Source organism: Coenobita brevimanus, chromosome 2, assembly GCF_032717465.1.
Source record: "Coenobita brevimanus isolate Jiangsu-jjx chromosome 2, ASM3271746v2, whole genome shotgun sequence".
NCBI classification, from domain to species: Eukaryota; Metazoa; Arthropoda; class Malacostraca; order Decapoda; family Coenobitidae; genus Coenobita; species Coenobita brevimanus.
This window is the reverse complement of record NC_136955.1, coordinates 31,151,391-31,167,474: the sequence shown is the minus strand read 5'-3', so window position 1 is coordinate 31,167,474 and position 16,084 is coordinate 31,151,391. Positions and strand designations below refer to the sequence as shown.

Here is a 16,084-nt window from a genome sequence, read left to right as displayed (position 1 = left end):
CACCACATCGTATAAGCAGGCATGGGCCTAGCATTTTGTTTGGGGAGCTAGGAAGTCAAGTGGAGGGAGTGGGGAGTGAAAGGGAAAGTCCAGGGAGGATTAGGGAAAGTGAGAGTGATGTGAGTGAGTCATTGCTTTCCCTACGTAGTGTGAGGCGGTGTAGTGGATCACGTGGGCCAGTGCGGGTGCGTTCCTTATCACGTGGGGTTGTGAGGGAGGGGGAAGGTGGGGAGGAACCACTCCAAAGCACTCTTATGCTCCCCAATATCCCCTAATACGTTGTCGAGCTAGGTTGCGTAAGAGAGCACGTGGTGTTGTAATGGAGGGGGAAGGTGGGGAGGAACCACTCCCCAGCACGTCTTATGCTCCCCAATATCCCCTAACACGTGGTCGAGCTAGGGTGCGTGAGAAAGCACGTGGTGTTGTTATGGAGGGGGAAGGTGGGGAGGAACCACTCCCCAGCACGTCTTCTGCTCCCCAATATTCCCCTATTTCATCCTCACAGCCCCCTAATGTTCCTCAAGGCCGTAAGGGTAAGGGAAAGGGAGAGGGTAAAGGCAGAGGGAAGAGGAGTGACAGTGGGGAAGCCCTCCGCACTCCTTCTCCCCCACCTCCCCAACCAGGATCTCCTCCCCACCCAGACGAAGGCGATGATGGGGCTGATGGGGACGAGGGATTTGTGTCGTGGGATTGGGAGGATGGGAGTGATTTTTCTCTCCTCATTCACCCCTTCACTGAGCAGGGGCGATCTGGCTGCATTGCTCCAGGAATTCACCGTAATTCCACCAGGTTGGATTTTTTCCACCTGTTTTTCAGTGAGGCATTTCTTGATCAGATTGTATACCAAACAAACCTGTTTGCAAGCGCCCAGCGCCTAGAGAGTGAAAGATTGGGAACAAGGAGTAGGCATTCTATCATCTATGATTACCCTGTCTCCCTTCCAGGAATGTTCTTATTTTTTGCCCTGGTCCTTTTCATGGGTATTATAAGAAAAAATAGAATTCCTGCTTACTGGACTAGGGACCCTGTTATGTTTACCCCAGTATTTGGTCAAGTGATGAGCCGTAATCGGTTTCAACAAATTCTAAGTCGCCTCCATTTCTATGATGCTCATGACCCTGCAAATGCAAACAACACTGATAAAATGAGGCGAATTAGGTTGGTCTTTGATCACCTCAGGCAAACCTTTTGTTCCTCATTCTATACCTATAGAGACCTCGTCACAGACGAGAGTCTCGTGTTGTGTAGAGGCAATATTTCATTCAGACAGTATATACCCAGCAAAAGGCACCGTTTTGGGTTCAAGATCTTTGTTATGTGCGACTGTAGGACTGGATACGTGCAAGACATAGTCTTGTACACCGGTGCACAGACAGACATAATAGAAGATCGAAGTATTGGACTGTCGGGAGCAGTGGTAAAGACGATGATAGAAGACCGCCTTCATCGTGGTCACGTTCTCTACCTCGACAATTGGTACACTAGCCCTCTTCTCGCTCGTTATCTTCACACACATGAAACGGGAGTCTGTGGAACCGTAAAGGTGAACCGGCATCACATGGCCAAGGTAGGGCGGAAACTTGCAAGGAATGAGGTTGTCTTCTTCAAAGCCAACAACATCCTTGCAACAATGTGGAACCACAACAGAGAAGTAAGCCTCTTGTCCACGGTTCACCGCCCCTTGATGCACCGTACTGATTCAGTAGATTACCGTAGCGAGAGCAGGCGTCGTGTTTGGAAACCTGAGTGTGTTATGAATTACAATATAAACATGCGCCTCGTGGACCAGTCAGACTCCATGATATCGACGGTAGAGTGTGCCAGGACCACGATGAAGTGGTATAAAAAACTGTTCTTTCACTTGCTAGATATCACTGCTCTGAATTGCCACCACCTTCACGCCATGACCACAGGAGTTCAGGAAACATCTGAAGGGTTTGTAAGGGAGCTCACAGGAGAAATCTTTGCAAAGTATGCTGTTGAAAGGCCCCAACATCGCACCCGCACTGCCCATATTGCCCAAACTCCCCAGAGAATATCCGGCCGCCATTTCCCCACTCTTATCCCTCCCCAGCCAAACAGACCTAGGCCCCAACGCAGGTGTCACGTGTGCAGTAATTCCCAGGTGAGACTGACGACACAGAGGAAGGACACCCGCTATGAGTGCGTGCAGTGTGACGTGGGTCTCTGTATTCACCCATGTTTTAGTGAATATCACACGTTGATGCAATTTTAGTATGGTGTGAATGCGAAAGGACGCAGAAATTATGAGGTAAATGCGACAGACAGACACTCAGTGAAATTATCAGTCATGTTGATCTCCAAATATTAGTATAAAGTGTATACGGGTAGAACATAAGTGAAAACATTGTATGTAAGTATATAAATCTGCCGTAAGTTGAAACTTACATAGCGAGGGTTTTATGATGCGATATTCTGTCGCTCAGTGCAATAAATACGGCCCGTAATTATATAATTATTATTATTGGAAATTCTTACGGGTATAATATAAGTTCAAATTATTGTAAGTGATGATATATATTCTAAGTCAAATATTCATAGCGTGTGTATAGAGATGCGATTTCCTGACGCTCAGTTGAATGAATAAGGTACGTATTAGTCAAAATAAATGTCGGCAAGTGATAAAGTGAATAATTAGTATATAAGTGTGTGAGTGAATTAGTATATAAGTGTGTGAGTATTATGTTTGTCGAAACATTCCTTGCGATGGTATTTTCAGGCGATATTCTCACGCTCACTTGAATAAATAATGACAGTAAGTATGTACAGTGCATTATAGGGGTGTAAACGTGTGTAATGTACGTGGGAAATTATAAGTGGAGTGAATAAATAAAGTAGATGATGAAACACGAGTGTTTGAGATCGTGGTTGCTACGTGAATATGCGCTAGCATATCGTTAAATGCCCTCGTAATGAATGAAAATAATTGAAAACCTTTACAGTGGTGGAGGAAAGGTTCTATGTAAAGGGGAAAATAATTGGAAAGTGATAAAACAATTTGGTATGTTGAAATACGAGTCACAGCGAGTGCGTTTACTAAGCTGATGTGTGCTATACTTATGCTGCATGTCATCATAATGAATGAAAACATCTGAAAACACTTACAAACAGTTGTAATTGGTAAAATGTCATTGAAGCAGAAGTATACAAGTAGAAAAAATGATAGGTTGACTCATACCAGACACTTAGCATATAGCATGTTACGACTCGGACCAAACTTGCTATGCTCGCGCGATGGTACAATGCTTATTTTTCATATATATGTGTCTGAAATCCATTATATTGTTACTGTTATTGTTTATTAGTTCAAATTCAATAAATATAGAGGTGTTGTGTGTTGTTTCTCCCATTATTCCTTACCATAGAAAACATAAATGCATATCCAGCCCATTAGAGAACACCATACCTGCCGGGGGGAACCGCACCTGTACGGACCACTTATAGACCGCGGGAACCACTTTCTTTGTGATTTTCCTTCGTTTCTCGACCTAAGCGGAAGTTTTAGCAAAAAAAAATTTTTTCCAAAAAGGCTTGAGACTGGGGGATGTCATAGGTGCGGAAAACCTCGGGACGTGACGGGTTAATGGATTTGGTGAAAGCATATGACAAGGTGTACAGACAAAGAATGTGGAAATTATTAAGCATGTATAGATTAAATGGGAAGTTGTTGAATACCGTGAAGAGTATGCATGAGGGAGCTAAGGCTGCAATGCATGTGGATAGTGAATTGGGCGAATTTTGCTATTTGAATGTTGGACTGAAACAGGGATGTGTCATGTCTCCTTGGTTGTTCAGTCTGTATATGGATGGGGTTATAAAAGAGGTACAAGGTAAGGAAGTGGATGTTGGAGCGACCCTAATGAGAGAGGGCAGTGTTTGAAAACTCCCTGTACTGTTGTTTGCAGATGATACTGTATTGTGAAGTGAAGAGGAAGGGGAGCTGCAAGGCTTGGTGAACGAGTTTCGGAGAGTGTGTAAGGAACGGATTCTAAATGTGAATGTAGGGAAGAGTAAATTATGGTCTTTGAGAGAAAAAAAGTCACTGAATTTACTGTGAGGCTGGTTGAGGAGGAAATGGAAAATGTGAGTGCAGTTAAGTACTTGGGTAGTGTAATGACAAAGGATGGAAGTTTAAAGGGTGAAGTGCTTGAAAGGGTATTACGAGGAAGAAAGATTCCTGATTCCTTGAAAGCAATGATAAGGAACAGGGAAGTGAGCATTAAAGTAAAAAAAAGTCACTGCATGGCAGTATTTTGATACCAACTCTAACGTACGGAAATGAAGCTTGGAACTTTTTGGAAGGACACAAGTCAAGAGAGAAAGCAGTGGATACTGGAAATGAGTTATATGAGAGAAGCATGTGGAGTTATGTGGAGAGACAGACTGACAAATGAGGAAGTGAAGGAGCATTGTGGTGTGGATGTAGATATGATAGAAAGCGTTAGGAGAAATACATGTACAGTGAGGTGGTTTGGCCATGTGGAGAGGATGGAGAGCGAAAGACTAACGAGGAGAGTATATGCGAGTGAGATGGAGGGAGAGGGAGGGGAAGGCCAAGGATGAAGTGGAGGGAAGGAGTGGATAGGTATATGAGGGAGGAGGGTGTGAGCTGGGAGCATGGCAGTGAAATGGCTTTGGACAGGGCGACATGGAGGCTATTTGTTTGTGGCCACCCCTTACGGGATTTAAGCGTCTGACAATGGATAGATAGATAGAAAGTGATAAGAAAAAATTTTGCTTACGATAATTGATCCTTCACCAAGAAGGATGGAACTGATACTTGTCCTTCAATCTCGATGAGATAGTTCTCAAATGAATTATAGATTTTTATGTATAGTATATCTTACACCAATAACTATGAAGCATATTAACTGAACCACAATGTATTGTAGGCAAAATGTAGACTAATATTTTGGTAGAGTATTGTGCTGCCCCCATCCACATACCATTGTAAGATTTTAACCACTTCACTGCAATGTCATCCTTATTTTATTATGATAGAGTCTAGTGCTAGGCAACTGTATGTAAATTTCAAAAGCTCTTTAATTGTTAAGACGTCAGTTACGGCTATATCTAACTCCTGCTCTTCCGAAATTCTTATGAGAAATAAGATCATCTGGTCGCAGCAAAAATAAAAGTACGTCACCAGAATCAGGGGGTCAAATACAGTCATACGCATGATTTTAATAAGAAGAAATTTTTCACAAGACCTTGTTACGTTATAAAGAATAAAGGACGTCTACCCTTCAGTAAGGTAAGGTACTTCTCGTAGGGAGTCTAGCTTTTTAATGTATATCCAACAATACATATTACGAGGAACGGTCGCCAGGCATTTTTTGCTTGAAGTATGAATACTCTAGGCAAGGTGATGATTAATAAGTGATAGAATATTGTGCACATTTCATTAGTATGCCATCGTGGAAACAGATATATTCATATGCAAGATAATAATAATAGGATGTCTGTATATTATTTTACTGATCTGTTCACTACTAGACAGAAAGTGGACTTACTATGCAGTATGAGTTAGTCAGACTATTTACGTTAAATCTAAGGTACATTAACTGTGCAGTTCTATGCACACAATAGGCCTGTGCTGAATGTGAAGCTATTTAGTTTTTAAGAATCTAACTCCTTTCTCTTTCTTGTACTGCCTCCGAAATGCTAAGTAATTAGTAAAATAGCTTGAGAGAGAGAGAGAGAGAGAGAGAGAGAGAGAGAGAGATATGAAAATCAGTCCCATTTTCCCACTCCGAAGCTTGCTGGAAGAGCAGTCTTTTTCTAGGCGGATGATGATGATAATGGTGATATGATCATCAGGATCAAGATCATGTTCTAATAGATTTGGGGGCTGTCAACGGTTTTGTTATATATGTGTATATATAAGGACTAACTGTGGTATTATTTGGGTTTGCTCTAAGCCTGTAGATTTTATAGAGTCACCTGCTGTGAAGTAGGGCTATGCAGTTTTCTTGTGCTTGTTACTAAAACTCTTGTCCCGACAACAACACCTGTCATTTCCATATACCAAAACTCATACGTTCCAATAATTCTAAACCTTTCTCAGTGACTTGGCTACCTCAAGTTTTGCTGCTTCCTCACAAGACAGGTCTGTGGTAAATGCAAAGAATTTGCTGATGGTTTTCTTGGACCTACAGTAGGTTCCCATACAACTTTCCCTTCTCCTAACACACAATGACTATAGACGATGTATCTCATCAACCAGTTCGTCTTTAGGAATGGAATATTACAGACTTATTATAACAGTGAAACTGAATTCAATATATATCTAAAGATCAAGGCACTCCAATCTTATTGCACCATTTACCTTACCACACAGTGCAACCTGTGTATGTTTAATCTTCTTTGCCATGCCACCAAAGGTTTTACTACAGTACACATAGAGGCCCATGGTAACCTATAGACCTTGTTAAAGCTCCAATCTATTGATTTGCAGGGTTCTTGGCGCACACACACACACACACGCACACGAGGCACCGAGGAGACCAGACACAAGCCGCCACCGCTCCATGCACGGCCAACTTGGCCAGTGGCATTACCTAAATTAGTATCTTTACATGAGTCAAGCTCTGTACCAGGTTCCACTAAATGGTGTTCTAATATACATATATATATATATATATATATATATATATATATATATATATATATATATATATATATATATATATAAAAGAAGCTTAAAGCAAGACTTGTTCAAACAGAAAAGAAAACAAATTAGAGTAAGAATGCACACAATCAGCTGATCAGTTGTTTTGTCTACAACTGCCCCAGGGAATGTAAGTACTATATGTGCTTTTAGTACTGCAACATGACCACATACTTTAGTAAAGAAAATTTGGAAAAGAAAAGGGATAAAGGTAGAAAGTAGGACGATGATTTCTACCAAAAACTGGTTGAAATGGAGACTCACAATAAACTGGTGGAACAAGTACACAGACTAGAGATGGCTTTTCAAAATGAGGTTGATGAAATTAAGAAACAGATGCACTTGCAAAAGGAAGAAATCGAAAAATTAGGAAAGGAAGTCAACAAGAAAGACAACCGTAGATGAACTGACAGTAGAACTGGGTTCACTTAGGAGAAAAATTAGTGAAATGGCAAGTACGGTAGTCAACCACGAGAGTATTATGGAAGAGTTAAAAAATGATACAGAGACAATTAGGCAAGTAAGCAGTCTGATAGACAAGAGCAGTGATATTGAAGAGAAGATAACACAGGTGAATGAAGCTGTGCAAAGCTACAAAATTGATGTGGAAACCACTTATACTGAAATGGTGAAAGTAAAGAAAGACTTAGAAACAAGGGAGGAAGAAAAAAGCATTACAAAGGAAGTGAAAAGAATACTCCAAAACAATCCTAAGTTAGAGATTCAGTAGATATCAACAAATCTATAGTAATCACTGGTATAGAAAAGGAAGAAGTAAAAAAAAACAAGATCTCAAGAGACAAAAAGGAGATGGCAAATGTAATGATCATATTGAAAGAAGTATCAGAGGGCATCTGTAGTAAAGACACAGAGGAACACAAAAGGTTAGGGAAATATGAGAGAAGCAAGTCATGCCCCCTAAAGGTAACCTTCCAGAGTGTAAACACCGTGGAAGAGATACTAACAAATGTAAATAATCGTATGGAAAAAGAGGAGTTCAAAAATGTATGGATAAAAAGATGCCTAACACAAGAGGAACTGGAATTACTGAAAGAGAAGGAGGAGGAAGCAAAAACAAAAAATGAGGGAAGATCAGAGGAGAAGAATACATTTTTTTTTTTTTTACAAAGTAATAGGATTGCATGTACGAAAGTGGTACATAAACAGGAGGGAATAAAAAGGAGGAATGTACTAGAACCAAGTCATGACAAGTATATAAACAAGATGATTAAATTGATGTACTCAAATGTTGATGGAATGGTATCTGAATTATTAGCGATGAATGATTGTCAGAGAAAATGAACTACATATAATATTCCTAACTGAAACAAAATTAACACCAAGGATATCATATAACATCCTAAACTTTGAGGAATATAATACATGGAGAAGAGATAGGAACTTAAAAAAAGGAGGAATTATAATATTAAGTAAGAAAAAATCTTAAAGGCAAAGAAATAGAACTAGATATACCCTCACAAGTAGAAGTGATTGCAGTAGAGATCAATACATCTGAAGGGAAAGTAATTGTAGCCAATTTGTACATGCCACCCAAGTCAAACACATGGGAGAGAGACGAGTATGAGGACCTGGCAGAGAATACAATTCAGAGTTTAAGATCATTACTACATAAAATGGAGGAGAAATCGGAAAGAATTATACTAACTGGAGATTTTAATACAAATATAAATTGGAATACTCTAGATGTAATAAGCCAAGAAAGCTGTTGGGGGGCCAAAAGCTCCTGGATCTCGTGGAAGAGTTTTTCCTAACGCAATATGTAAGGGAAAGCACCAGAAATAGAGGACTCGATGTACCCTCAATTCTAGATCTCTTATTTACTAGGCAAGAAAACGATATTGACAATTTAATATAGCACCCTCCTTTCGGCAAAAGCGACCATGCAGTACTAAATTGCAACTTCAGGGTAGCATATGACATAGTTAACAGCAATGAAAGTTACAAAAAGAGCCTAAACTATAAAAAGGGAAACTATCATGACCTAAAGAAGTACTTCTGAGAAACTGATTGGGGAAAGGAGCTTAAAGGACAAGATTTAAATGCTATATATAAAAAATTCTGTGAACTTTATGAAATAGGAGTCCAGAAGTACATCCCAAAACACAAAGAAGCAGAAAAGAAAATAAAGAAATGGTCTAATACAGAATGTAAAAAATCAAAAGAAAAAAAAAGATTTGTTGTGGAATAGATATAGAAGACACAGTAGTGAAAGGGCATATAATGATTACAAACGGGCAAGAAACGATTATACAAGAATAAGGAGTGAAGCCGAAAATCAGTTTGAGGAGGATATCATAAATAAAAGTAGTGATCAACGGAAGCTATTTTACAGCTACATCAGAAGCAAAGCAAAACCAAAGTAAAAGATAAAATACAATCCATTACGGACGAGGGAATCACCTATACACAAAAGAAGGATATTTGTAAAGCACTAAACAAGAAATTCCAATCAGTTTTTACAGAGGAAAACAATTTTGAGAGGAATTATGTGGAACATGCATGCCCACACACACTACCAGATATACAAACATCAGAAAAAGTAATGCAGGAGGAGCTAAGTAAATTAGGCAAAGGAAAAAATGGCCCTGATGAAATTTCATGTTGGGTGCTACGTGATTGTGCAAAGGAGTTATGTAAACCAATATTTTTAATATTCAAGAAATCCTTGAGTCAATATAAAGTACCTGATATTTGGAAGAAAGCAAACATCGTTCCCTTATTATAGAAAGGGAATAGACAAAATCCACTCAACTACCGACCAGTATCACTAACCAGTGTTGTAAGCAAGGTATTAGAAAAGCTTATAAGAAAAGCTTGGGTAAATCATCTAGAAGAACACAATATGATAACAGAAAAACAGTTTGGATTCAGAAAAGGAAAATCATGTGTTACTAATCTGTTGAGCTACTATGACAGAGTAACAGACACATTACAGGAAAGAGAAGGATGGGTGGACAGTATCTACTTAGATTTCAAGAAAGCATTTGGCACAGTACGACACCAAAGACTTTTATGGAAACTGTACCATCAAGGAGGAATTCGAAGCAAACTGTTTTGTTGGATGCAAGATTTTCTCATAAGAGAAATGAGAACAGTACTAAGGGGAAATTACTCATCATGGAAAGGAGTGACTAGTGGAGTACCACAGGGCTCAGTGCTGGCACCAATCATGTTTCTAGTGTATATAAATGATATAGACAGTAACACTGGAAATGAAAGCCATCTAAATATGTTTGCAGATGATTCAAAAATACAAAGGAGAATTACTAACACAGACTCTTGTAAAGGGCTACAAGAAGAATTAAATAAACTTCATGAATGGAGTAATACATGCAAATGGAATTCAATGTGGACAAGTGTCATGCAATGAAGTTTGGTAAAAGTGGAAAATGACCTGATTGGGATTATACGTTAAGAAATAAAACCCTATACACATCAGAAAGAGAGAAGGACCTAGGTGTGATTATCAATAACAGACTCTCTCCGGCTGACCACATCAGTGAGAAGGTACGGAACATGTATACACTGCTTACAAATATGAGAATAGCATTTACATACATAAATGAAGACATGCTAAGAAAGATAATAACATCATTCATCAGACCAGCCCTGGAGTATGCATCAGTAGTCTGAAGTCCTCATCTCGAAAAACACATAGACAAGATTGAAAAAGTTCAAAGGGCCGCTACAAGATGGATACCAAGCTTAAAGGATCTAAGTTATGAAGAAAGACTAAATAAACTGAATCTACCAACAATACAGGAAAGAAGGAAAAGAGGTGACATGATAATGCTATATAAATGGATATCAGGGAAGGAGAAAATAGACATAAATGATTACTTAACCTATGGGGAAGCATCAGCAAGAGGACACTGCAAAAAAACTGCATAAGAGGAGAGGTGATGAAGACGTTAGGAAATTTAGTTTCCCAAATAGAGCAATTGATCAATGGAATGCACTACCGGATGAAATATTGTGTGCCAAAACAGTTCACAATTTTAAGGATATATACGATAAATATGGTTAAAGACAAGGGACAGTACGAGCTTGACTCATTCCTGTAAAGATAGAATTAGGTAAGAACAATTACTTAAGAAACACACACACACACACACACACACACACACACACACACACACACACACCACACACACACACACACACACACACACACACACACACACACACACACACACACACACACACACACACACACACACACACACACACACACACACACACACACACACACACACACACACACACACACACACACACACACACACACACACACACACACACATCTCGTAGAAGCCACATCCTGGTAGCTGGGCACTTGTTGGTCAAACTGGTTTACACACACACACCGGGATAACGGCTTAGACTCAACCTAGGGGTGTCCGAGGTTCATTGTAGTGCGCTGTCTTAGGAAATTACCGCCAGGTAATGGATCATTGTCGGCAAACAGATTTACTCTTGTTTCTCACGAATTAATCCTTAAGTCTAGTGGCGTATTTCCTATGTTATTGTTGCTGTTTGTTGAGATATATATTCAGCCAAAGAGAAACTCTTCCAACCGTAAGGGTTAGCTACAGCTTTCACTGTTCTGCTCAGCATGAGAGATCTTACCAAGTTTAAATAAAACTGTTTAAAGATAAAAGGTAGAGCGGTGGATGTTGAAGTGACCCTAATAAAAGAGAGCAGTGGTTGGAAACTCCCTGTACTGTTGTTTGCAGGTGATACTTTGTTGTTAAGTGAACACGAAGGGGAGCTACAAGGCTTGGTGAATAAATTTGGGAGTGTGTGTAAGAAACGGAATCTAAAGGTAAATGTATTGAAGAGTAAGTTATGGTCTTTGACAAAAGAGAAGTCACTCAATGTACAGTGAAGCTGGATGATGAGGAAATGGAAAATGTGAGTGCATTTATGTATTTAGGTAGTGTGATGAGTAAGGATGGAAATTTGAAGGATGAAGTTCTTGAAAGTACTTCAAGGAAGAAAGGTTGCTGGTTCTTTGAAAACAGCGATAAGAAATGGGTGAGCATGGAAGTAAAAAATTCGCTGCATGATGGTATTGTGATACCATCTCTAATGTATGGAAGTGAAGCTTGGACCTTGTTGGAAGAACACAAGAGTGATGGCAAGGGAAATATATTATAAGAGAGTAGCATGTGAAGTTACACGGAGAGACAGACAAATGATGAAGTGAATGAGCATTGTGGTGTGGATGTGGATGTGGCGGAAAGTGTTAGGGTAAATACATTGAGGTGGTTTGAACATGTGGAGAGGATGGAGAGCGAGAGACTAACTAGGCGATTGTATGATAGAGAGATGGAGAGGTGTCGAGGGAAAGAGAGTCCGATGATGAGATAGAGGGATGGAATGGAGAGGTATAAGAAAGGGGTGTGTGAGCTGAAGGGAGGAGAGTGAAATGGCGGGAGACAGGGCGACATGGAGGCGATTTTTTTGTGGCCACCCCTTGTGGAATTAAGGCGTCTGGTAATAGAAAGATAGATAGTTTAAAGGTACAAGAATAAACATCAAAAGACGTCTCCATATTGAAGGGATTAACATTTGCACTCTGCTACAGGGAAGCGAAACTGCCTGGGCGAGAGTCTGGCACGAATGGAGCTCTTCATCTTTGTCTCAGTGATCTTCCAGAGCCTCAGCTTCAGCTCCCCGCCAGGCAAGACCATCAACCCAAACCCTGACCCAGCTTTGCCTCTCTTCCACTCTCCAATCACCCAGGATGTTTTGATCACGGTCCGCGAATGATTAACTTTTTTAATCAGGGGATGAAATCTATATATGTGCTTGGTACTAACACAGTTTTCTTTAGTCTAAGAGACTCATGGCAAACTTTATGGGTTAGATATTGCCTTCATTTACCCTTCAGTACAAGTGATATCCCATAAAACGAAAAATATAATTTATAAGCAGCATCAATAAACCAGTTACATATTTCACCCAATTCAAGTTATAGGTAATTATCTTGAAAAGTTTTTGGACATTTGGGTATTGACATCGGACATCGAGGAAAATACCATCAACCCCAAATCTGACCCATCTATGTCTGTCTTCAAATCACCAACATCCCAGGTTTTAGTCACAATCTTTGGATTTTTTAAGCGTGGCTAGATGCTCTGCTAATTTTTCAGCCTTTATACTTTCCTACTCCTTTTCCTAAAGCCCTTCCACCCTGTGAATTTGTAAGAAAAGAGGGCAGCGTTATGGGTGGATGAATATAATTATCTATCTATCTATCTATTGCCAGACGCCTCAATCCCGTTTGGGGTGGCCACAAATAAATCGCCTCCAAGTCGCCCTGTCCCCCGCCATGGATGCACACTCATCCCCATACATTGTCGGTGACTTGTCCACTTCTGGCCTCCTTGTACATGTTCGTACAGTCGTAACTGCACGTGAATAAAATATTTACACATCGCTCATAGGTTTCATTTCTAATACCTTTGACACTTCGGGAAAAGCCATTGTTTTTCATGTTATGGTTCATTATCCACTATTTATTTGATATAATTTATGGGGATTCTATCTATCTATCGCCAGACGCCTCAATCCCTTTGGGGTGGCCACAAACAAATCGCCTCCAAGTCGCCCTGTCCTCCGCCATTTCACTGCCCTGCTCCCAACTCACACCCCCCTCTCTCATATACCTCTTCACCCCATCCCTCCATCTCATCCTCGGCCTCCCCCTCCCTCTTCCCCCCTCCACCTCTCTCACATACACTCTCTTCGTCAGTCTTTCACTCTCCATTCTCTCCACATGGCCAAACTACCTCAGTGTGTTCCTCATAACGCTTCCTATCACATCCACATCCACACCACAACGTTCCTTTATATCCTCATTCGTCAGCCTATCTCTCCATGTGACTCCACAGGCTCCTCTTAAATAACTCATTTCCACTGCTCTCACTCTTGACTTGTGTCCTTCCATCAACGTCCAAGCTTCACTTCCATACGTTAGAGTTGGTATCAAAATACTGTCATGTAGTAACTTTTTAACTTCCATGCTCACTTCCCTGTTTCTTATCACTGCTTTCAAAGAACCAGCAACCTTTCTTTCCTGCTGTACCCTTTCAAGCACTTCACCCTCCAAACCTCCATCCTTACTCATCACACTACCCAAGTACTTAAACGTACTCACATTTTCCAATTCCTCACCATCCAACCTCGCTGTACATTCACTGACTTCACCTCTCTCAAAGACCATCTCTTTACTCTTCCCTACATTCACCTTTAGATTCCGTTTCTTACACATTCTCCCAAACTCATCCACCAAGCCTTGCAGCTCCCCTTCGTCTTCACTCAACAACACAGTATCATCTGCAAACAACAGTACAGGGAGTTTCCAAACACTATCCTCTCTCACCAGGGCCACTCCAACATCCACTACCCTGCAGCCTTGTACCTCTTTTATTACCCCATCCATGTACAGGAATTGAACAACCATGGAGACATGACACATCTCTGTTTCAACCCAACTTTCAAAGAGAGAAAAAATTCACTTTAGTTCACCATCCACACGCACTGTAGCCTTCGCACCATCGTACATACTCTTCCACAGCATTCAACAACTTCCCATCTACTCCATATATTCCTTAACACTTTCCCACACAATCCCTTGTGCTTATCCACCCTGTCATATGCTTTCTCCAAATCGCATGAAAGCCGCCTTCAACTTCTTTCCCTTCTCTAGAAACTTTTCCACTAAAGATCTAGGAGAATGAATATCTGATCTACACAACCTCTTCCCTTCCCTAAACCCTCCCTGCTCTTCTCCAACCTAATTTCTCTGTTTCTTTCTCTAACTCTGTCAATATGTCATCGTACCATACACTTTTCCTATTATACTAAGAAGACAAATGCCCCTATGATTACCACACACTTCTTTTTCCCCTTTTCCTTTGTACAAGGGAATAATTATACCCTGACTTCCAATCCTCCAGGACTCTACCTTCCTCCCAGGCCAATCTGCACATCTTCCACATCCATTCTACTACTGTCTCTCCCCCATGCTTCAGCATTTCACCACACACTCCATCAATTCCTGAGGCTTTCTCGATTTAACTTTCTTCATTAGCTTCCACAACTTCTATCCTACTGATTTCTTCCTGTCTTCTCACCTCCCTCCTTCTCCCAGCCATTCCCCAGCCACTTATACTCGCATGTACACTTCCATCCTCTATGTTCAACAATTCCTTAAAGTGTTCTCTCCATCTGCTCACTTTTTCTCCCTTCTCCACTAGTAATCTACCATTTTTGTATCTTTCACTCCCCTGCTAACTTCACTTCCACACCCTGTCTTACTCTTTTTCACTTCTTTCCAGAACATTTTCTTACAGTCCCCTCCACTTTACACTCAAATTCCTTCCAAATTCCTCATCCACTCTCTTCTTTCTCTTACTAATCTTTTCACCTCTCTCTTTCTTTCTACATATAACTCTCTCTTCCGCCTCTCAACTTCTTCCACGCCCCTATTTCTCATCCATTCATTGTATGCTTTCTTCTTTTGTGTGCCACAGCCTGTCTCACCTCTTCAGTCTACCACGCTGTTTCCTTGCACCCCCCTCCATCTTCTCTTCCTTCCACACACCACATCACATGCTGCACATATTTCTTCTGTAAATATCCTACATACACCTTCCACGTCTACCATCTGCTCCAATTCATATTTGCCCAATCGTTCCTCCACTCCTCTCTTATACTCTGCCTTTTTCTCATCCTCTTGTAACCTTTCCACTCTCTTTGCAACTACTCCTTCCTCTCGTCTTTCCCTTCTTCTATTCCTCCATCTTACTTGAATCCTAATTCTGGCCACCACCAAGTAGTGGTCAGAAAGTCCACTCCTGCAACCTCTATAAGCTCTTGCATCCATTACACAACTTCGCATCCTTTCATCCACACACACATAATCAATCATTGCCTTCCTTTCATTCAGTTCACCACCCACCCTTCTCATCACTCGCCATGTATACCTGTGAATCACTTTATGCCTGAAGAGGGTATTGGCTATCACCAACCCCCTCCCAGCACAAATGTCCACTAACGCACTCCCATTCTCATCTATCTCAGCATGCACACCCCACACACCAACTATTCCATCCACCTTCACATTCCCAACTTTACCATTCATATCACCGATCAAAAACACTCTCTCATTCCTTCCAAACTTTTCCATGCACATTTCTACATTTGTCTAGAATTCTTCTCTCACTCTTCTAGCACGATCTTGCGTTGGCACATACACACACACAGTTAAGCCCACTTGTTTGTATTCCTAACTTTCAACTTTACCCACACAATCCTTGACCCAACTGATCCATACTGTCTTATGCTCTTCTTCCATCTTTT

At 40.7% G+C, this 16,084-nt stretch overlaps 1 protein-coding gene across 1 annotated transcript in view; it reads left to right on the top strand.

Moving 5' to 3' along the window:
- Positions 1-12,487, top strand: part of LOC145392063 (cytochrome P450 2L1-like) — a 135,491-nt gene extending 123,004 nt beyond the window's left edge. The window contains exon 8 of the mRNA XM_080266522.1: positions 12,303-12,487. Coding sequence (XP_080122648.1) covers positions 12,303-12,487 — 185 coding nt within the window. The remainder of the gene's footprint in view (positions 1-12,302) is intronic.
- The last annotated feature ends 3,597 nt before the right edge of the window (positions 12,488-16,084 follow it).